At 37.4% G+C, this 22539-nt stretch overlaps 1 protein-coding gene across 1 annotated transcript in view; it reads right to left on the bottom strand.

Moving 5' to 3' along the window:
* MMP16 (matrix metallopeptidase 16) overlaps positions 1-22539 on the bottom strand; it is a 291287-nt gene that overhangs the window by 76904 nt on the left and 191844 nt on the right. Inside the window, exons 5-6 of the mRNA XM_025433473.3 lie at positions 8593-8754; positions 6437-6648 (exon numbers count right to left, since the gene is read on the bottom strand). Of these exons, the coding sequence (XP_025289258.1) occupies positions 6437-6648; positions 8593-8754 (374 nt within the window). The remainder of the gene's footprint in view (positions 1-6436; positions 6649-8592; positions 8755-22539) is intronic.

Genomic DNA, 22539 nt, shown 5'->3' on the forward strand with positions numbered 1-22539 from the left:
AAAAGCTACCATTTCCTCAGCTTCCTATATACCTATGATGGAATTTATTAGCCACGATACAGATAAGGAAAATGAGCCCAGAGATATTTTCAAAAATATTTATTGTCTGCTACATTCACGGCATGGCTCAATCCAGCAGTAAATATAGGAGTAGTTCCGTTCTTGTCTGGAGCCTATGACAAATGGGATCTGACTCTGAGGCTATCTCTAATGTCTAGAAGTTTAAGCACTGGGGGTGCCTGGGTAGCTCAGTGGTTGAGCATCTGCCTTCGGTTCAGGTCATGATCCTCAGGTCCTGGGATCAAGTCCCGCCTTGAGCTCCCCAGAAGGAGCCTGATTCTCCCTCTGCCTGTGTCTCTGCCTCTGTGTCTCTCATGAAAAATATATAAAGTCTTAAAAAAATAAAGTTTAAGCATTATCCTATACTGATAGGATTATCCTATACTGTAAACAAGAACATGCAAGTATGCAACAAGAATGAATGAATCATTAGGTTATGAGCTGGGAGAGAAGTCTTCCAATTGTAAATGGCAAACCTATTCTTTAGAGTCACAAAGATGGCACAAAGTGTATAGAATCCACAAGAAACTCATCTGAATTTCTACAAATATTGTTGATTCCTTCCATATATCTAGCCTCATGCAGACCCATGTAATAGCACACTGCATAGGAATAGAGACTGGAGATAGCCTTCTGCTGCTTTATAAAGAGCCACAGAAATCTGGAAGATAGGTGAATATCTTGACAGGGAAAGACCTGCAAAGCAAATGGCTGGCAAGTTCAAACACAGCAGGGAGATAAGTGCAGCTGGCACTGAGTGAGTGAAAATGAGCAGAATGAGAAAGAGGTGGAGAGATCAGAGAAGCAAAGCAAAATGCAGTTATCGTGCAGCTTTGTGGGTGAAAGAACCTTGGCTTTTTGCCCCAACTTTAATGAGGTCTACTGACAAATAAAAATGGTATATATTTAAGGTATACAACTTGATGATTTGTAGTAAGTATACACTGTGAAATGATTACCACAATCAGACTAACAGACCTATCCATCACCTCACATAGTTACCTATTTTTTTTTTATGGTGACAACAATTGAGATCTACTTTAGCAAATTTCAAGTAGTGATACATTATTATTAACTATTGTCACTATGCTGTATATTAGGTCTCCAGGGCTTATAACTGAAAATGTTACCCTTTGTACAACATCTCCCCATTTCCCTGCCCCCGGAGTCTCCATCTCTCTCTCCCTGTCATAGAAAATCTCTTCTTTTATGAAACAAAACCACCATCTTGCAAATGAAATTGAGTCATACCTTATACTTACAAGGCTTGGCTAATGAGACATTGTACTTTCAATAGAAGTTAAGCTAGTATTAATGAGGGCAGGCTCTGGTCAAGTCTGTTTCTATGGAAATAAAAGGAACTCTGATTCTCCAGTAGAATTAAGTAGGTAGTCCTAAGTGAAGGTGGTCATATTTAAGAACACTTAGTTTTGTGATGAATAAACATGAATAGAAGAGAATTTGATAAAGGAAAGTACCGAATGATTTCTGTGTTCGCTTGTTTTCTTGTTGTTGCTGTTGTTGCTGTTTTGGTAAACGATGAAATGTTTTCCTTAATGAGAGTTCTAAGCCTTGTTCTTCTATTCTAATTGGGAATACACTTTACTGTACTTCCGTGAATGCTGTTCTAGGACAGCTTTGCCTTTTAACACTATCCTTTCTGGCTCTACTGTAAAGCATTGGCTTTTGTTCCCTTTGATATAAAGAACTGGTCAGTTGCCAAGTGAAACCTTTCGTGTGTGTGTGTGTGTGTGTGTGTGTGTGTGCATGTGCCTACTCATGTTAAAAGAATTCCAGGTGTGGATACAGTTTTTCTTCCTATCTCCAACTTCAGGAAGAATAGTTACTACTGCAGTCTTTCCTACATAACAAAATATCATGTGCTGAAACATATCCCATACCAGTTTGGCTAATTCTGCTTTCTTTTACACCACAACAGAGCTAAATATTCAATGTTTTTATCTTGTGGTCCAAAAGAACTTTGAGTCATCATGTGAACCATCAAATCTTCCTGTCATCAGCGTTGTCACACCAGCAGCCTCATGTGATATACACAGCTTAAGCTCTTCAGGGGACATTCTTAAAAATAACCTCTTTAGAGTAAGGACAGACCTTCTGTTGTATTGCTGTTTTGTTCCTCGATTCCTTGGCATTTTGTTTTGATTTTCATTTCCTTGCTGTAGGTGGTTAACATTCCCAAAGATTATGAAGCTACATGGAAAGCTTAACTTTCTCATGTGAATAGATTCAGAATTTTATCTATAGGGCAGGACAGAATTTTATATATATATACGTGTGTGTGTGTGTGTGTGTACTGTATATTAAATATATGTAATGTTTATTATATTTCCATATTGAAATATACCCAGATGAACTCCACTTCAAATAAATGAATGCCTGGAAAGCTCAATGTAAATCAAATCTCTGAAGAGGAAGCTTGCTTCCAAGACTTATGTTAAAACTACCATTCTAAAGAAAGGTTCCTTTCTAATAAGAAAACAAAATTATCTGATGATATAACCTTTTATTTATATCTAGATTTTCAGAATTTAAGTAAAAACATACATATAGATTTTTAAGTAAATCATACTCATAGAAATCTTTGGGCAAGGAATAACAGACTAGTGGAATGAAACATTTTCAGAAACATTATACTGGCTGATTGTTTTTGCATAAACCTGATAGTAGCTCTATTTTCATTAAATAATTCTTATATTGAGATCCTTGTTCATTAGCTTGAGCACTATGAAGCCCGCATGAACCAATCCCGCTTTGAAGAAGTCTACAAATGAGAGATGCACTACAATGAGAAATAGAGAAGATAGAAATTAAAAATGTGCTAATCAAATGGAGGGGATAAATATAGAAATCACTAGAAAGAGATTTGAGGTTGAAGAATAGTCAGAGGTTGGGACATGTGGAAGACATCAAGGAGGGAAGTTTTAGATAAGCAGAAGCTTGCAATGAAGCCCCAGATATTAATAACTACAGTGAAACGAGTGTCAGATGGGGAAGGATTGAGGAGATAAAGAGGTTCCTAATTTGTATAGAGAATCTGTAATGAAGAAAAGTAGAGAATCAAGTTACATTAGTAAAAGTGAGATCGAAGAGTGGGTGATCCTAAAATATACTTGAAAGAATAGTTCATAAAGAGCAAACTATGAAACTAATGATGAGTATATTAAAAGAAAAAAGGGAGGCATGCACAAGAGAGGCTGGCAGAGAGTAATTCCAGGCAAGTAGAATGGATATGGGGAGATGACATTAATTTGAGGTAAAGTTAGACTAGCCTATTTAGGTATAGAGGGAAGACTTAGGGGACCACCAGTTATTAATAAAGAATTTGTAAGATGCTTTCCCACCTCATTCAGGGGCCCATGGCGTGCTTCTGTGTGAAGCACTTTGAAAGCTAGAATGTAAGCTCCAAGAAGCCAGAGTCTAGTTGCTTTGGTTACTACTGCATGGTCGGTGCCTAAAACAGCCTCTCATGGTAGGAGCTCAATAAATATTCCTTGAATATTTACTATTTAAAGATATAGCTTAAAGCCTACCACCTTTCTTTTAAACTTTCCCTTACTCTTTCAGGTAGGAAAGCTTAGTGGGGAAAATACAGATTTTAGAATCAAGTAGACCTGCGTTCAACTCCTGACTACTGCTTAAAACCTTGTAACTCAGACTAACTACTTCACTTTTCTGATTCTCAGTTTTCTCATTTGTAAAACAGAGAATTCTATGCATCTTGCAGTGTTATTATAAGGCTTAGAGGTTATGGCTGTAAAGTGCCTACATCTATTCAGGGACGTATTAGTAACCCAGTCCATGGTAGCTAATAATTAAGAGCAAGTATCACTCAATCATGCTTTCTTGGCTTTGATCAAATCTTGTTTATTTCTGATTTATATCATTTGTCATTTTGCACTAGAGTTAACACGTCTAGCTTCTCTCCCTCAATACATCAACTGTTTTAGACACCGAATAACCAATTTCTTTAATGTGCCTAAGAAATTTTTCTTTCAAAATTCAGGATAAGCTTTTTCTCAGTCAGGTTTTCTTGATATACTCAACTAGACTTCGGCACTTTGTTTTCATGTCCCTGTTGTACCTTTTACCCCTACATCTTGAAAGTACTTAAGTTCGTGCCTGTCTTCACGCCTGGAATACGAGCTCCATAGAGACAGGAGTGCTACCTCCTATGCATACATACCTGGTGCCTAGAAAGCAAGCCTGGGCACTGTAAGAAAGAGGAGATGAGTAGGAAAATTATCAAGTCAAGTGATACAAAAATCCATCAAGTAAATGGAGATTAAAAGAATGTAATGCCTATCAGAAGATATCCCCAATAGTAATTATTCTTAGAAAGAGGGCAGGGACCAGTGAAAAAAAGAAATTAAATTCAGACAGAGTTTAGGAACTCTGTCCTATAGTTTTGATAAAGGAATCCAAGATAACATGAGAGGTTAGAGAAGCAGGCCTTACTCATATTCTTCATACACTTATTTTGACATTAATAATAGTGGCTACTGTATTATTCTACTTGAGAGTTGGTCTATTTGCTTTTTATCCATTCCTGAGTCCAGGAACCAATGATCACAAGACTTCACTTGGTCAATCAAGAACATGCCCAGTGTGCAGAGCGAGAAAGGCTGGTGAAAATGATCATTAAATATGAAGATACCAATCTTTTCTGAGATTGGCCAAGTAATTACCCAGATAGGAAGGATGGAAAGATTGTACCCAGAGTCAATTTCACATCATATTCTCGGATAAGTTAAAAACTTTGTTGATATGACTGTGATACCAAGGTATAAAGCTGGGATGTTGCAATTTGGCCAAAACAGAGAAAAAAAAATCCTTCAGATGTCATTTGGTGTCTTGTAGAGGAAACAAATGATGGCATTTTGTTTTCATTTCAACTAGTTGCTTTGGGCTGAGCACAATGAGTGGCTATATATACAGAGAGAGATAGAGAGACAGAGAGAGAGAAAGCTTTATTTTTTACTCCTTGAATCTAAATTTATTAATCTACTTAAATTGAATGGGAGATATCTAATTAAGCATTGCATAGCATTTATAGAATTCAAAAATCTATTCATGTGTTTGAACAAAAGCATCGATTTTTCCTGGAAAGTATGATGCTCTTGTGCATATTATATCAAATCCAAATCTTATTTTCCAATAAAGGAAATAGAGTACTTTGTCTATTAAAAATTATACGAAATCTATATTTTTAAAGTGTAGCCTCTGGTAGATAGGAAATTCTGTGTAAGTAGGACAATATTTCATTATTTATTGATTCATGTCTACTCAAAAAGAGTGCACATTATTTTATTTTTAAATGGACGGTATTGGTAAAATGTGGTTATTTTAATATGCTAATGCCGACACAAAAGATACAATTTTTTCATCAATTTCTCAGATCAGTTTACAATACTGAGGGAGAAAATATTTTTCAGTATTGTACTATATTAATTTTCCAGTATTATATTAAACATACTTAGTAAGTCCATTATGTAACTTATTTTAATACACTGCCTGTCAGTGTTGTCTGAGAACTTAGACATATTAGTCTTACTTGCAACCTTTTTAAAAATTAATATCAATCAGGTATATAGGGATGTCTGGGTGGCTCAGTGGTTGAACATCTGCCTTTGGCTGAGGGCGTGATCCTGGAGTCCCGGGATCGAGTCCCTTGGGGTCCCTGCATGGAGCCTACTTCTCCCTCTGCCTGTGTCTCTGCCTCTCTGTCTGTCTCTCGTGAATCAATAAATAAAATATTTTTTAAAAATTTAAAAAAATAAATCAGGTACATAAAAATACCTGACTGAAGAAAACAATGATGACATATACTCGTAAAATCAAAATGATGGTCTCATGGAGGAGCTTTGACTCAAATTTCTACCAGTAGACCTCAAACAGAATGATCACTACTACTCCTAAAAACAATGCTTTAATTGTCAAGTGAAATCATAGGGATCTCATAAAGACGTGCAAATCAAAGATAGAATAGCTCTAGCGCGTCTGCAAGTGGCTAAGCTCCCAAGCAAATCATCCCTATTAGTTCCTATTCATGACTTCAATTATGCTTTTTTATCTGTTCGTAACATGCAGCATTTTCTTACCCTCACATTTCTAGGCATTTTAGCTTCTGCTGACATAAATACATTCCTCAAATAGAATATTACAGCAATCTTCTGCTAGACATTTAAGCCCATTTGTGCGTTTATTTTTTAAGATGCTTTTTTGAAACTTCTAACTGTGAGAGGTCTGGGAAGGTAGTGTTAGAATGAATGAGAACTTGTTTTTTAAAGCGACACTGTAGACACTTGGTCTACCGTTAAAAAAAAAAAAAAAGAAAAAAAAAATCACAGCCTCCTACCTTGAAAACAAACATCTCACGGCGAAGAATAGCTAAAGTGTTAAAGTTCCCATCGCAGATGTTGGGTTTGGCTCCAGGATAGGAAGGTCTGCCCGTGGGAGGCCGAGGGGGTTTGGGCCTGTCATTCTTCCGTGGGTCAGCTGGAGGAATGGAGCGGTGTGGGGGCACTGTCGGTAGAGGTCTTGTCGGTGGAGGGATCTTGTCAGGTGGACCTTTGAAAATACGAGGAAAGCACTTGGCTGACTTCAAACTGGAATAGTGCTGCATAATATGCTGCAGAGGACAATCACTCCTGAGGGGAGGGCACAGACTGAGTAAGCTAAGAAGTCTTGAAGACTGTATGTTTTCTGAAAAAACAAACCATTATACCCAACAAACTACTGCCAAGTCTATCAGAAAGTCCTTATCTTGCTAAGTTCTGAATCCCAGTCACTGAACTTTCTTTGTTAATTTTTAATGATATTTTTCGTAGCTTTGCCAGAGTCCTTATTGGAAAAACTGCTTTGAAATCTTTTTTGGAAGTAGGTGGTGTATAAATAATACATAAATGAAGATGAATACTGGAACCATGCATGTAAGCTCCACCAAAGTTAATCCTAGATTTTGACTGACAATGATTCTATGCAAATATTTCTAAAAGATAAACATTAAGGAATCAAAGTTTATTCCACCCTCTGTCTCCAACTGTATTTATAACCTTTTCCTGACTTTCATTATTTTCTTCTAATGACATGTTTTGACAAATTGCCAGATGAGTGTTTCATTTGAATACTGAATCTAAAACACCTATTGATTAAAACACCACTAGTAAAATATTAATGTGAAGAGGTATTTCTAAAAAGAGGTTTCTAAATTAAGCCAAAGTTTACACATATAATTTGGTACAGATGTAAAGCATCATTCGTCAAGGGATTTATGTTTTTAAAAAGAAATACAGTGCTGTTCGCACTTAATATTTAGATATGGAAAGAATATTCTTTTGCAGACCTCAGTCTAGACTACTAATTCATGAGGTCATGAGAAAGAGCCTTCCTTCAGTTAACCACTTAGGAGGAATTTCTGATGGTACAAATTAGGCATAGGATTGCGCTCTCAACTCATGGGCTACTTAGTTTCGAGTCTGAGACGTTTCCCTTTTCTCAGTATCCCCCAAATAAAGAGCAGCACAAAAGTAGACTTTCTTTTTTCCCCAAATCGTATTTTAACCCTGAGAGAATGGTTACCACTGAGATATTGAAATTGAAAACCTAATGAATGCAAATAAATTAGTGAACTTAAACTATGCTATTTAAAAATGCAAATGACATCTTCGGGATACTGGATATTAACATACAGATAACACACATTTGCCTTTGTATTGTAAAATGAAAGCATCACTTCAGTAATTTAGTATAGCATACTCTCTATATGTAAATTATAAATGTCAAGTTCTTAACAATTATGTGTGAAATAAATGTCTTTATAAAGGTCAATGGTTCTGTTGAGGGAGTTACGATTATAGTAAATATGTGGAATAGTCTTTCTTCCTTTTGTCTTAATTTGTATTCACTGATTGAACCCCATAAATAAAAATGATCTCGGTATATTAGAAATTTCTTTTGAATTATGTGTAAGTATACATTGCCACTTGTTAACTTTGACTCTTAGTCAATGATTACATGCTTTTGAGCCCATTTTATTATATCCATTACACAAGAGTATTTTCTGCAACCTCAAAAGTGATTTATCTAGTACATATCTTACATCAAGTATCATAAACTGAGTGTCAATCTCTCAGTTTTTACCAAAATCTCAGTATCTTATAGAAAACCTTGTATTTCTCACTGTTTTTATTGGTTGTAATCATTTATTACATTTTTAACCTGAATTTTAAATACTAAAGTTTATAAGATCTTTGGTGTAACTGCAGGTTGCAATTAAATTCAATAAGAAAGATTAGTGTATAGATTTACTATAATATGTATATTAAGATATCTGGATGGTTGCCAACAAAACTTGATTGATATAAGACTTCTGCCAATAGGCCAGACTTTTTTTTTCTTATTTTGGTATTTATCTCTCTTATATACTTAGAGCAACCATCTCAAAGAAGGAAATGCAGCAAGAATTCCGAACTTTATTGTGGTGTTAACCAAACAGAAACAGTGGTAACCTACCATAAATCTTCTGGATGCCTTGCAAATCATCATTAGGTAGTTTGAAGTTGTCAGTTTCCATGTACTGGTAAAATGGGGCCATGATAGCAGTGGGATCATTGGAATGCTCCAATCCCAGAGCATGTCCCAGTTCATGAACTGCTACAAGAAATAAGTCATTTCCTGTGAAAATGAGAAGAAAAGATGCTATTGTAACTAATATCCAAATACAGAATTGGAACTTTGGTGTTTCAAAATTTCACCCAAGAAAAATAGGAGGAACTCCTTATTTCAACTATCAGTATGATTTTATCATTGAACTTTCTACTGGCAAAATCCAACACACTATTTTTGAAAAGGTTGGGGAGGTGGGAGGTGATGATAATGTAGTCACAGAAATTTAGATACTGAATGGAAGGAACAAATAATAAAATTTGAAGAAAGATTAGCAGCATCAGAAACTGCTACTACTGATGTTGAAATATCCTTCCAACTAGAAAGCATGTAATATACTTTTATAATTTTTACATTGAACATAATGCTAACAGTAAGTCAGGAAAAAAATGCAGATCCAATTCCTACTTTTACATAGGTGAGTAAATTAAGGCACAGAGGTGACAGGTTTTGTCAAGAACAGCAAATCTTTAAATTTACAGAGCTGTGATTGGAACTCAAGGTTATTTTAAGTCCTAGATGAAGGCTTTTCTTTATACTAGCCTAGAAATATAGGAATACAGAAGTATAAAATGTAAGTCACAGGCTAGAAGTCACAAAAACTAGGATTCTAGTTCTAGCTTTGTGAATACAAATTCTGAGCAATCTGAACAAGATATATTTATTTAGAGTGGCTGTTTCTCATGGAAAAAAAAATCTCTCCCACCTGTGGTAAACTTGCACAGTGAAATCTATTCAGTGCAGATTCTCCGAGATACTTTATGCAGTCACTCCCCTGCTGATGGTCTCTACATATTGTCCCTTCTGGATCATCATAATTAAACTCATGAGCAAAAGAGCCAGTCCTACATGTATATTTGTTATTTCTAAAAATTAAGTTGAACTATGTGAGCATCAAACAGTTGGGACTATTATACTCCTAAGGGTTATGTTCCTAAGTGGAAAGTTTAAAATGATTGAACATAAAATATAAAGTTTTGCATAGATGGATTGCAAATGATTTCAGTGAACTTCCTGAGTGTCATTTTCAGGAAAACTCTCTAAAAACATTTTTATAATGCACTGTGATAATTCCCTTCTGAGGGCTTTTTTTCTTTCTTCCCCCTTTTTTTTTTTTTTAAACACAAAAGCCGAGTACATAACAAATATTTTTTTCCTACTCTGGAGTAGTCCTTCATAGAAAAATGGATGAAACCACGAGGCTGATTCATCATATGACCTTAGCATATCAAAAACGAGTCATTTAAAACACTTCAGGGGCCTACCTGACTCTCAAAGAATAACTGATTAAATACTGTTGTGAAACAAATTGAAAGGGTTTAAAAAGAATAGAGGTTAACATTTCCAATCTCAGAAAGCTTATCTTCTCCTCTTATTTAAATGTGCAAATTAAGACACAAAAAGAAAAATCATATAATACGTATGAGGTTTAATTAAAAATATTAACTAGATTTATTAAAAGTTTGCTAACTTGGACATTTTGAACATTTTACCTGCATTTTCTCATTTAATTCTCACAATTATCCTTTGAGTCAGTCACTATTATTATGTCCATTTTTAAAACGAGAAAACAAAGACTTTGAGACATTAAATACAATTTGCAAATTCATGTAGCAAGTTGCAGATAAAATCCAAACTTCTCTCAGTCTGATTAGAAATCATCCTTTGAATTACAGTAAATCACACAGCTATAAAAGTATTAGCATGCACAACAGCTTAGATAATGTAGCCATGTGAAAACAATTTCATTCATTAAATCATCCATTCATTCCACTACTTTTACTGCATGCCTACTATGAGTCAGGCATTGATCTAGGCTTTGATATAGTAGTGAGCAAAACATACAAAAAAATCCCTGCTCTTGTAACATTTACATTTTAATGGGTACTGACTGGAAAGAATCAAGATAGAAAAGTAAAATATACAGAATGCTACATAGTGATAAATGGTAAGGATAAATAGTAAGGCAGAGACAAAATGAAATCAGAGAGGAAATGGAACCTAAAACATGTATGGAATTTTAAATAATACTAATGGTTTGGGCTTCTAGTCTGACTGGGGTGGGGATAATCGTGTTTTTGAGTAGAGGAGGGACATAATCTGACTTACATTTTAACGGGATCACTCTGGTGATTGCTCTTGAGAATCAAGTACAGTGGACAAGGGAAGCAGCATGATTCAGTCTCTGAAGTTAGTGCAATAATTCAGGACCACAGTAGAAGTAAAGGAGGTAGTCAGAGCAGTAAAATTCTTGATATATTTTGAAAGGAGAATCATAGGGTTTCTTAAAGGACAAGATGCAAGGCATGAGCAAAGAAAAACATCAAAGACAACACCACGTTTTCTGGCCCTACACCGAAAAGAATGAAGTTGCCATCCACTGAGATGGCGAAAACCATAGGAGGAATGAATTTTTGTTGCTTTTTGTGTTGGTGGGGGTGAGAGGTAGGAGGCATAACCAGGAGTTCCTTTCTTGAGTGTCAAATTCTGAATGTTTTAATTTGCTTAATGAATCAGGAAGACTCATCAACTGAGACAATAATAGAAAAGAAAAAGAAGAACGTATAAAATGTCTGAATAGGTCAGTTGTAAAGAGTGGATGAGGGAAACATGGAGTAGTTGTCAGGCAGCATTCAGGATCATGAATTTAAAGTGATATTGGCTTCATTATGCGGGATGTCTTCCTTCTTCAGCCTTATTTGTCTGTGTGTATGCAGATACCAAAGTGGCAGTATTGATTTCACCAGACTTTTGGTATCTCTAGGTAACTATGAAAAGCAGAGGAAAAGATGAAGGAGCTGTGGATATACATAAGAGAGTGATTTTTTGACTCTGCCATGTTATTTGTGCCATGTAAGGAAGGAAGGAATAGCATGGGATGAGGTCTGTGACAAGGTGATAAGATCAATCTAAGGTCAACTCTTAAATTCTGGGGTGATCAAAGGTTTTTTTGTTTTTGTTTGTTTTGTGTTTTTAGTCATGATTTAGCAGGAGTGAGCTAGAAAAATATTCAGTGATAGTCCTAGTAGATTTTAAGAGCAATGAGATTTGTAAGAGCAATGTCAAGAGTATGTATACTATGGAAGTGAGTCTCTGTGTCAGGATGAATATGAAATTGGAGAGGAGAGGAGATTCAAGACCTAAGAGCCCAGAACACTGGCAAAATTATCTACATCAACACTGAGATCACCGAGAATTAAAACAAGGGTAGTGTTGAACAGAGTAGGATTGAACCTGGAGGCAAAATCATCAAAGAATAGGGAAAACGAGAATTAGTAGATGATTCTAGCAACGAGGGACAGAGGATGGGACAGTTTGACGAAATCAAAGTCGAAACTTGAAGTGTTTATGGAGGAGGAAAGGAGAATTATCCTGAAGTAGCGTTACAAGGATATAAGGCTGTGCATATATTGTGACTCCAGCCCTGACGTAGAAGGAATATCAAAGAGAAAAGAGAACGAATGTAAAGGAAAGGAAATGTATAATCAATGGAGAGATCAGTGTCAGCTACAGAAAGGAGCCTAAAGGGAATATATTCAAAATAAATTGATTATGAAGGGGATTTTGCTCATGACTGACTTGAAACTTCTCTAAAGTAAACAGTGTCAGAAGGTAGAGAAGGGAAAGGAATGGAGGGAGGGACAGCAATGCAGACGTCCTATGGGGATTAGAGTCCAAGGGGTGAGGGCATCTTCTGTGCTTCCTATGGTGATAAATAGGAATGGAAGTCAGGGTCCTAATCAAATTAGGCCGCAGATTCCAATATATCAAATACAAGAGGTTATTACTACTTGACTATGTTTAAAGGAATTTAAGAACATGACGAGAGAAGACAGGGAGTGAAATTAGAGGGGATACAGAGGAGAAAACGTACAGTGGTTACAAGGACAACTTCCTGTAATTGTCTTTGGTTCAATTTTTGTTGTTTTTCTACCACCTACACGATGATAATTTCACATTCCTCATCAAGATAACCAAGACCCTTCATACATAAGTCCTTGTCCTTCCTTTCCAACATTATCTCCTCCGCCCTTTATTTTCCTCTTTCCGGTTACAGAAAAATGTGCTTGTTCTGTCCTTAAGATCGCTGGACTGTCTTCTTTCTGGAATCCCCTCATCTGCCCCCGCCCCCATGTTGGAAGCACATCAGGCAGACCTGATGTGACTGCTCAGATGTCACCTTCTCTATGAAGACATTTCCCGAGGGGTGCTGTCCCCGCAGGCTCTCTTCCTTAGACTCCCACGGGCCCTCGTGCATCCCCCCATCATAGCAATTGCATTGTATTGTCATCATCCTTTGGTAAATCTTCCCAATATATTTTGGATTCTTTAAAGGCTGCAATTGTGCATCATTTATCTGGTGTCCCCAGTTCAAAGGCATTGCCTGGCACACAGTAGATGACAAATCTTGAAATAAGTTGGATGAATGGATCAGTTTCCAGGGCCTGGAGGACTAATTTGAATCTGAGTAGTAAAGAATAGAATGCTATTTCTACCTCAGTGCAGCGCAGAACTTTTTTCTTTATTTTCCCTAGCTTTATTGAAGTATAAGTGAAAAATAAAATTGTAGGATATTTAAAGAATACACCATGGTGATCTAATATATGCACACATTTTGAAAGGATTCCTCCCCATTGAGTTAATTAACATGTATATCACCTCACATATTTAGCTTTCTTTCTTTTTTTTTTTTTCTTTTCAGGTGGAAACATTTAATTTCATCTCTCTTATCAAACTTCAATCATCCAAGGATGTTATCAACTATAATCACCATGTTATATGTTAGGTCCTCAGACCTTATTCACCTTATGATTGAAATTTTATACCCATTTACCTACCTCTATTTCCTCCCAAAGTCTGTTTTCTGACCATGATGCCAGGAATAAGAATGGAAAGAGAATGAGATAGGAGAAGACTAAGGGGGCCACTATTCTATGGTTCAGAAAACGGAACTAAAGTACTCAACACGGTCGGCCACTCATTGCTGAATAAATGTCAGCAAATACTTGTGCTCACAGCTAATGAAAAGAGGATGTGGTCTAGAGGAAATTGCTTGGGAATGCAGAACGGGCTTGATTTTATTAACTATTATGGAGGAGGAATTAAAGTAATTGGAGGGAGTAAGGAGTGCGAGGGGATGGTAAGAAAGTCCAACAGTGGAAAGTCAAGACACAGAAGTGGACTTAGTAAAAACAGGAAAACATTTTTTAAGGATGCCACTTTGAGTGAAAACCAATGAAACATGGGGACGTGTGGGTGGCTAGTGGTTGAGCGTCTGCCTTCGGCTTAGGTCATGATTCTGGGATCCTGGGATCGAGTCCTGCTTCTCCCTCTGCCTATGTCTCTGCCTCTCTGTGTCTCTCATGAATAAATAAAATCTTAAAAAAAAAATAACACACAATGAAACATGGCCATTGAGTACCATCTAGTCCCCATGTTCTAGTCACAGGCAGAGCTAAAAAAACAGAAGGAAAGAAGAAATTATTTATGAAGAGATGCAGGAATGATGAGATTGGCTGCAAGTATGTGTAACAAGAGACTTCCAAGGGCTGTGTGCCAGAGGGCAATCTCAAGTGAGAGAGGGTGGGGAAGGAAAGGAGCTGCAGGCGTTTTTAGATACCACCCATCTAACACCAAGCTGAAGTAAACACCTGTGTGAGTTCAAATCAGAGACACCACAGTTAAGATACAGACCTGGTATTGATGAGATTTCGTAACTGCCATTGCCACCTAAAGTAGTAGAAGGACAGGTTGGCTTCTGGCATGCCCACACCCAGAAAAAATGGGTAAAGTTTGGCTGGAATGACTATCCGTGGGCAAAAAGTGAAAGAAAATTTTCACCAACAGCAGGCCTAATGACAAAACCAAGATCTAGCAAGCAGCCAAAAGACCAACAAAACCCAAGGCAGCTGAACCAAGAAGAGAAGGCGTTAGCACTTAGGTTTACCAGGAATACCGACCGTGACAACCCGGCTCAGCAAGAGCACGCTGATTCAGAAAAAACACCTGTAGACACCCTTGGCCTTCTTGTGGCAAAACAGATATAATAATTTCTTAAGTCGGAAAGTCCCAATGTAGCCTCACAGGGATGATGTTTGGTTTTCATTCTTCAAAAGGAGAAGAAATCCAACCTTTAGAACATTCCTCCTTGTGTATCACGTCCCCTTTCCCAGAATAAAGTATCCTGAACTTTGTTCCTGAATAAGGATGTAGGAACTCATCCTCTCACTCTCTGGCAGATAAGTGTGTTTAGTCATGCATCAACCTTGCTAACTTTACCGGATTATTAAAAGCATTTCAAGTCTGTCACAGGACAGTAGTCTTTCAGCCACAATTCCTTTCTTTCTTTTTTCTTTCCTTAATGAGAGAACGACCAAAACGCAAGAAGGAAAACAGAGTAGTGACAACAGCCGAAGTGATCTCATCCCCTGTATCTGTGCTCTTCAGATCAATCACATTTTTCCTAAGCACCATTTCCAAGGGTGGAGTCATTCCTTGTCTAAGGAATAAGAAGAAAATTAATAGGGTCAGGATATGAACCTATGACCCGTTCGGTACGCCACAGCACTTTTAATCAGAAATACTGGCCAAGAGCTCCAAGTAATTACCGTTCTTCAGATGATTGGCAATAATATAATTAAACCTTACTTGCAGCTTCACAATAGTTTAAAAGGGTAAGTTGTTAAATAAAGTACCACCCTGTGATTTGAATTCCACTAGGAACAAAAGTTGTTGGCGTATGATGAGGTTTAGACAATTAAAATGCACCAGACCTCTTTCCTAATGATGAAAATAATAACTGCTTCTGTAACTTATCATTAATTCACATTATTTGAGATTCTTAATTGTAATATGCCTTGATCTTATCACCGTGCCGGCAACAAAGGATAAATCAGCCTCCTGATTCTCAGCACAGAAATAGTACTTGCTCCTTTTGTAAGACTGTGAGTTTTGAGTTTGTTGCTTTCAATTGTATCTCTAATCTTCTTTCCTTTGTATACTCCAATACAATTTCAGAACACTGAACTGTATATTATGAAAGATAATGCATTATTTATAATTTCCTTGTCATAATTATGTCTTTATATTTTATTCCAAGCTGTTTCATCCCTCCATGCATTTTCATATGCTATTCCCTCTGCTGACAACATATCCTGAATGTTAAAAATGACTACGCAATATTTCACACATAAAAAGCTGTTATGGATATTTCCAACATTTATAATCCTCCCGACCCGAGCAAATACTCGAATATGACCAGCACCATTGGGTCTCTCTCTGGTTTTTCTCTCTCATCTAATACCTTTGGCTGTCCCGCTCTCTCTGTGGGTAATCACTGACCTGAGGTTCTTCATCTCTCATTACCTTGCCTGTATTTTGATATTTTTTATCAAGTACGTATGTTTAACGGACTTACAGCCTTATAAACATGGTATTGTTCTATATGCTGGCTTGTGAAACCCAGCATTTTTTTTTGCCTTTTATCCTCTTGTTTGCCTCTTAGTGAGTCTTGCAAAATCTCATTAATCCTTTAAAACGAACCTCAAAATGACCTCCTCTGTGAAGCCTTTTCCAACTCCCCAGGTAAAATTTGATTCCTCTGTCTCTGTGTATCCTTGCATAACTTTATAAACATAACTGGGTCATAACACATACCAAATTGCCCTGACAGCTTCTGATGCACAGAAGCTCTTAAGATTTACTTGGAAGTTAAATGACTGACACAAATTTAAGCAGACTCATAATTTTCAATATTTAAACATTTAAACCCGAAATATTTAAATCCATGTGTAGAAATCACACTCAGAAATCATCATGAAATCTTTGATTAGGGTTCTGGGGTGCCTGGGTGGCTCAGTGGTTGAACATCTGGCTTTGGCTTGGGTCGTGATCCCAGGGGTCCTGGGATCAAGTCCCACATCAGGCTCCTCTGCCTATGTCTTTGCCTCTCTCTGTGCCTCTCATGAATAAATAAAATATTAAAAAATAAAAAAACCAACAACTTTTGATTAGTATAAATTTCCCCAGGGCCTGATAAATAGATGAGATGGACCATCTTGAACCTCAGTCCTCCCAGACTTTCCATACCCCATGTTGTGCCAGTTGAGAAGCAAAAGGGATCTGTGTGGTCAGCCTCTAAGAAATCCCCATAATACCCACCTCCTGGTATTTATTCCCATTCCCTATCAGCTTGCAGTAGCAGAATACGGTAGAAGCGATGGTATTTGACTTCTAATGACAGGTCATAAAAGACCTCATGATTCCCACCTTGGTGTTCTCTCTCTCTCCCTCATTGTCTGATTACTCACTCTGGAAAAGCCAGTTGCCATGTTGTATAGAAGGCCCTATGGAGAAGAACTGAGGCATCCTGTGAGGTGGGAAGGAGATTCTCTGGTCTGTTCAGGCAGATACAGCCCCACCCAATCATCTCATGGCACATTTATGACCTATCATGGACCCAAATCAACCCAGCTAAGCTGCTCCCAGATTCCTGACCCTAAGAACTGTGTGAGATAATAAACATTTGTTGTTGGGGTGATTGCTGCTGCGGCAATAGGTAATAGATAATACAGGATGGTTTAGCCCACTGCCTCTTCTCCATTTGATTAGGATTAGGAGATAGGGAAGACAAACTGGAAAGAAAAAAAGGATCTGAGTAGAAAAGGAAGCCACTCTGTAGCATTTGAGTACTTCTAGGATCATCCTGCGACGAACGTGGGTGTTAAATATCGTCCAGCCCAGCTATCTCTCTACAGAAACCAAAAGGTTTTGGCAGTAACCCTAAGTCTGAGAGAAAGTCTGTGACTGAAAATTTCCAGGGATGGAAATATCAGCGACTTCCCTGCCTCGGATGTTCTTTCAAATGTGTAAAGCCTGAGACCTCAGTGGCACCTATCCTACTACCTTCTTTGAGCATCACTGAAGAGAGGCCCACTCCCTGGGTGGCTGGTGCTCCCTGCCAGGCAACCAGAAAACTCTGATAGGGTAGGAAAAAAAAGAACAAGAAAGAAACAGTATTTGTTGAGCATCTATTACGAACCAGAATTACGTCACACCGAACTTGTCATTGAAACTTGAGGACCTATCCTGGCTTCCTTTTCCAATAATGCTTTCGGAGGCTGCGGAACTTGCTCAGCCAGGCAGCCCGTGCTGAGAGAGTTGGGCTGTCGTCTACACACATCCTGGCTGCCCAGCTCCAGACAGGAGTGAGATCACAGCTGCAAGACGGAAGCTGACAGAAGCCGATCTGGGGCGGATTTCCTCACATCTCTTTCTGCCACTTTTGTTCTTCGGTCAAGTCTCCAGCTCCTCAAAGGCTCGGTGCCCTTCTGTCGCCTTCCCCCTGCCCACCGCTCCTGTCTGCAACACTCGGCCTGGATGTGGCTGCTCCCCAAGGGCCTCACGCTTCCGAATGATCCCCTGGTTCCTCTTCTAGCTGCTTTCCCCCCATCGAGTCAGACGTGGTGGCACTAGGAGAGCTTAGGAGAAAAGCTCAGTATTGCAGTCATGTATTAGTCGCACATCATTTATGGGCAAATCTGATGCCACGCAGTTACAGTTACAAATGGCACTTAGACGTGTGTCAGACCAATTTTGTTGACTTTTATTTAATGACAAATCTAATTTACTTAGATGTCACTGTCATCTAATTTACAGTGCTATCAACGACACCCCCTAAAAGAACTAAAGGAAACCAAACGCCTTTCTTAGACTGTTCTAAAAGCAGCAGCGAGAAATAGCAGACGGACTTTCCATGCATGACCTTCCCTATGTCTCACCATCGTAGCTAAGTTTTCTTATTATCACCGTTCTACAGATTAGGAAATGAAGACTTCCACAGACTGTGTGATGGCCAGAGTTACCCAGTAAGTGGCAGGAATTGATGTGAACCCTCCAACCCCCAGTCTTGGCCCACAAACCAAAACTGAGTGTGCTGAGGGCATGGATTTCTCTCTTCCTCCGCTCTAAACCTCTCCTCAGGGCTGTAGACTTGTGCATCAGAGGGCAGCTGCTGTGTAAGACCCCTTTCCAGGAGTCTGAAGCCACAGTTACTACTGCTTTTCTCCACTGAAGTCATGCTAAACTTAATATTTTAAAATGTTTTTCCTAAAATAAAATAAAAATGTATGGCCCCAGTACAACCCTGGCTGCTCAAAGAGTTTCAGTCACTTTCAATCTAGTTTTTAGTTAAGTCTAAAAGCCTTGAAGTAAAAAAAATATATATATATATATTTGGACTTTTATTTTTGAAATTTTATTTCAAAACATTTCTTCAGCAATTCCAGAGGGTTTGCTGGGAATGTTACAGAGTTGCTGTAGGCAGGTGGTTAGGCTTAAGCATGCCACTAGTGTATGCTCCGAAGGCAGAGGTAAACACCAGGCACTTAAATATAAGGGAAACAAATGGCCAGCTAATAGATCTTCCAAAAATCAGTATAAAGGCAATTTCAAAGACAAACTACCACCAAACATTTACAATTTCTAATTTAATAAGCACTTTAGAATAAATCGATAGAATTAAAACAATTCAGGTCTGTGCTAAGCCAGGTAAAGTGGACACCCTAGGAAGATATTTGAATAATCAAAGTGAAAGTACGTGTTTTATTCCTTCAGGCTATAATTTGGATATGAAGTCTGGTGTTGAGTGAATTAGACGCTTCTTTATTAAATTCAGAAGAGCCTTGGTAAAAAACAAAACACAAGATTGGATATAGCTAATTGCACCATATTAACAAGAATTTTTTTTCCCCTTCTCCTGTTGGGCCTGGTTAGGAATCTAAGAACGTTTTCAGTTATGTCCTATGTAATTTTTTTTTTTTTTGTCCTATGTAATTTATTCATGTGTGGTTTATCTGTGCTATACTTTTCCCCTGGGCGGCTCAATTTGAAGGTCAGAATGATTCTGGAGGCCCATTTCCTCTCTCTGTAATAGTGCAAAAGAGATCAATTTTAGTGACTATTTAAACAAAAGTAATCATATAATAAATTGCAATGCCACTTTTCAGTAGCTGATTTGAATTATATGCCCTTTTACTGTATGCAAACTCTAAGTACTGTTTACCCGGTCATCATTCTAAGTACGCCCGGTATAGCCATCCTGGTATTATGTGCTACAATCTCCAGACCAGCAGCCACTATGTGACATATAGTCTTTAAAAAATTACTAATTATCTCCCGTGTGTAAGGAACTATTGATAGAATTACTGAACTATCGATAAACAATTCATCCTAACATGTAATTGATTTTTTTTTCTACTGCGTGCCAGACAATATGAAGTACCAGGGTCTCTAAAGATAAATTACCCAAATCCTTTGTTCTTAATTAAGAAACTGAGAGTTTAGTTCAGTGATTCTGAGTTCTTCTGGGCTCACAAGCTCCTCAGAGAATCTGAGTTAACTATGCAAATTCTCCCAAGAAAAGTGAGTGCATTTGCACATTATTGTATGTGATTCTGAAGTTAGTTTTACTCTACATACAACCTTTAAGATAAACCAGATTGAAAATTCTAACTCAGCTACTGTGTGTATAAAATTCAATAAATTACTAACCTCTCTGTGATCAGGTTTCTTTATTTGTAAAGTTGCTCTAACATCACCTACTTATAGTTGGTAGGCTAAATACCTACATCATATATATAAATATACATAATATATATAAGATACTTAGCACAATACCTATGACACAGTTTAGGGCTTAGAGACTGGTAGTGAAGAGCTACTAGTCTACTACTACTACTACTACTACTGCTACTACTCTTATTTCCATAATTACTAGACTTCACAAACTTTTGAGTTAGACCCTAAATTCTTCATTTTACATTGGCTTATCCAGTCAGAAACCTATCAAGTATCAAAACGGGAATTAAAAAATATCAGTTCTGACTTCACCAAGATCCATGCACCACCTGGCTAACTATGGTCTTGATACAAATGTGTGTCAGTGACAAAGCTGGGAACTATGTTAAGATCAAGTTTTGGGGAGTTTTGAATGCTTTAAGGTTTAAGAATTTGATCATTACAAAGAAGGCAATAGGGTATTATGAAAAGTTAATATCAAAGCGATATTGCTTAGGGTAACCTGGCATCAGCATGCAGGTATGATTGGAGTGGGATGTGGCTGAAAGCTAAGAGAGCAAGTCAAAGACTCTTCTGAGAGTCAAGATTATTAGGTGATGACAACCTAAATGTAGGCAGTGATGAAGGGAATAGAAAAAAGGAGTCTCTGAAAACAGAAAAAGGAAATACTTGGGTGCTGGGATGATTGAAATAATTCTTTGAACTACTTCCATCATGAAGTTAGATTTCATCATAAGCCCTTATGCATCCAAATCCATGTAAAAACTACTTCATATTTACTATCATTATTGTTAAAGAGAAGATAAGTTGAACCTAGATTCTGATTTTCATTTTCAAAATATACTAAGTGGTTATGACCTTAAAAGCTGTCCATTTAAGACCTTTTAATAAATATTTCACTTGTATAACATATAAATATGTCCATAGAAGACCTTATATAAATATGTGTTCATAGAAGACCTTATGTATCATATAAATATGTTCATAGAAGACCTTATATAAATATGTGTTCAAATATATAATTTGTTTCATGTAGTATCTGAAATTGAATTTTTGCTGTAATTTTTTTGTACCAAATGAAGAATAATTAGCAAGAAACAGCAAAAAAAATAAGGTTTCATGCACTTGCTTGTTGTAGCATATATAGACTATAATTCCTGTATGCACTTGGCTTCGAGCATTTTTTACTGACAGGAGTTTAGCCCATGACAGAGGTGCTTGAAAGGCTTACTGTAACACCATTGCTATACAGGATGGCTAATTCACAAGGGCTGGTTCACAATAATGAGATAGGTTAGCTCTTTTTGAGTAAGAGCTTTGGGCTTACTATGATGCAAAGAGGCAGAACTGGAAAAGGCAAGGCCTCTAAATAGCATACACAGCTGCAAGCTGAAGGTCAGTCTTTCCACACATGCAGTGAGAAACGCCTGTTTTCTATCAGCCTATCTATCAAAACCTTCATAAAGCTGGAATCCAACATATCTTTACACCTGAGAAGAATAATTTGCAAAATAATTAATACCTACTTGCTTTTTTAAGATTAAAGGTTTGGGTACCAAAACTTTTTTTCTTTTGTTTTATCTTGAAGAGCCTCCTACTTACACTTACATAAATAAGCCCATCATGAGTATATGTCCCCAGGAAAACACTGGGGAAGGTTTTTTTGTTTTTTTGTGTTTGCTTTTTGTTTAGGATGGGCAAGGAAGAAGCCTAAGGGAGTTGGCATGGGGGTGGGGCTCTTGGGCACCTGGACACAGGGAGTTAGTTACCTGGTTTATTTCCACTTCCTGAAAACAAAAATTAAAGAACAGGTTAAAATGATAAGCTCTTTAGGACTAGAATAGTCTCTCACAGAAGGGGTGTACAGAGGGAATTAGGTAGCAAGAGGAATTAACAGGAAAGCAAGTGAAAGGGTGTTAACACAAAGACTTGAATAGATTATGTTTTGAGTAGGTGTGTGCTACCCTAAGAGTAAACCCATATAACATGTTTCTTTGTACCTGGATATGTTTACATGGGTAGAAGGGATGGACTTAATTCAAGTGCATCTGCTTGTTTTCTGAGAGATAGGGGCAGATTAAAGAACTACAGAATTTAAAATCGGGCGGGGGGGGGGGGTAGGATAAAATTTTAGTTGTTTTCTGAATTTTGCTTTTTCTAGTTCATTTCCACTGGATAATTCATTTTTGTGATATTACAGACCCAGTCATTTATGTA

Source organism: Canis lupus, chromosome 29, assembly GCF_003254725.2.
Source record: "Canis lupus dingo isolate Sandy chromosome 29, ASM325472v2, whole genome shotgun sequence".
Classification (NCBI taxonomy): Eukaryota; Metazoa; Chordata; class Mammalia; order Carnivora; family Canidae; genus Canis; species Canis lupus.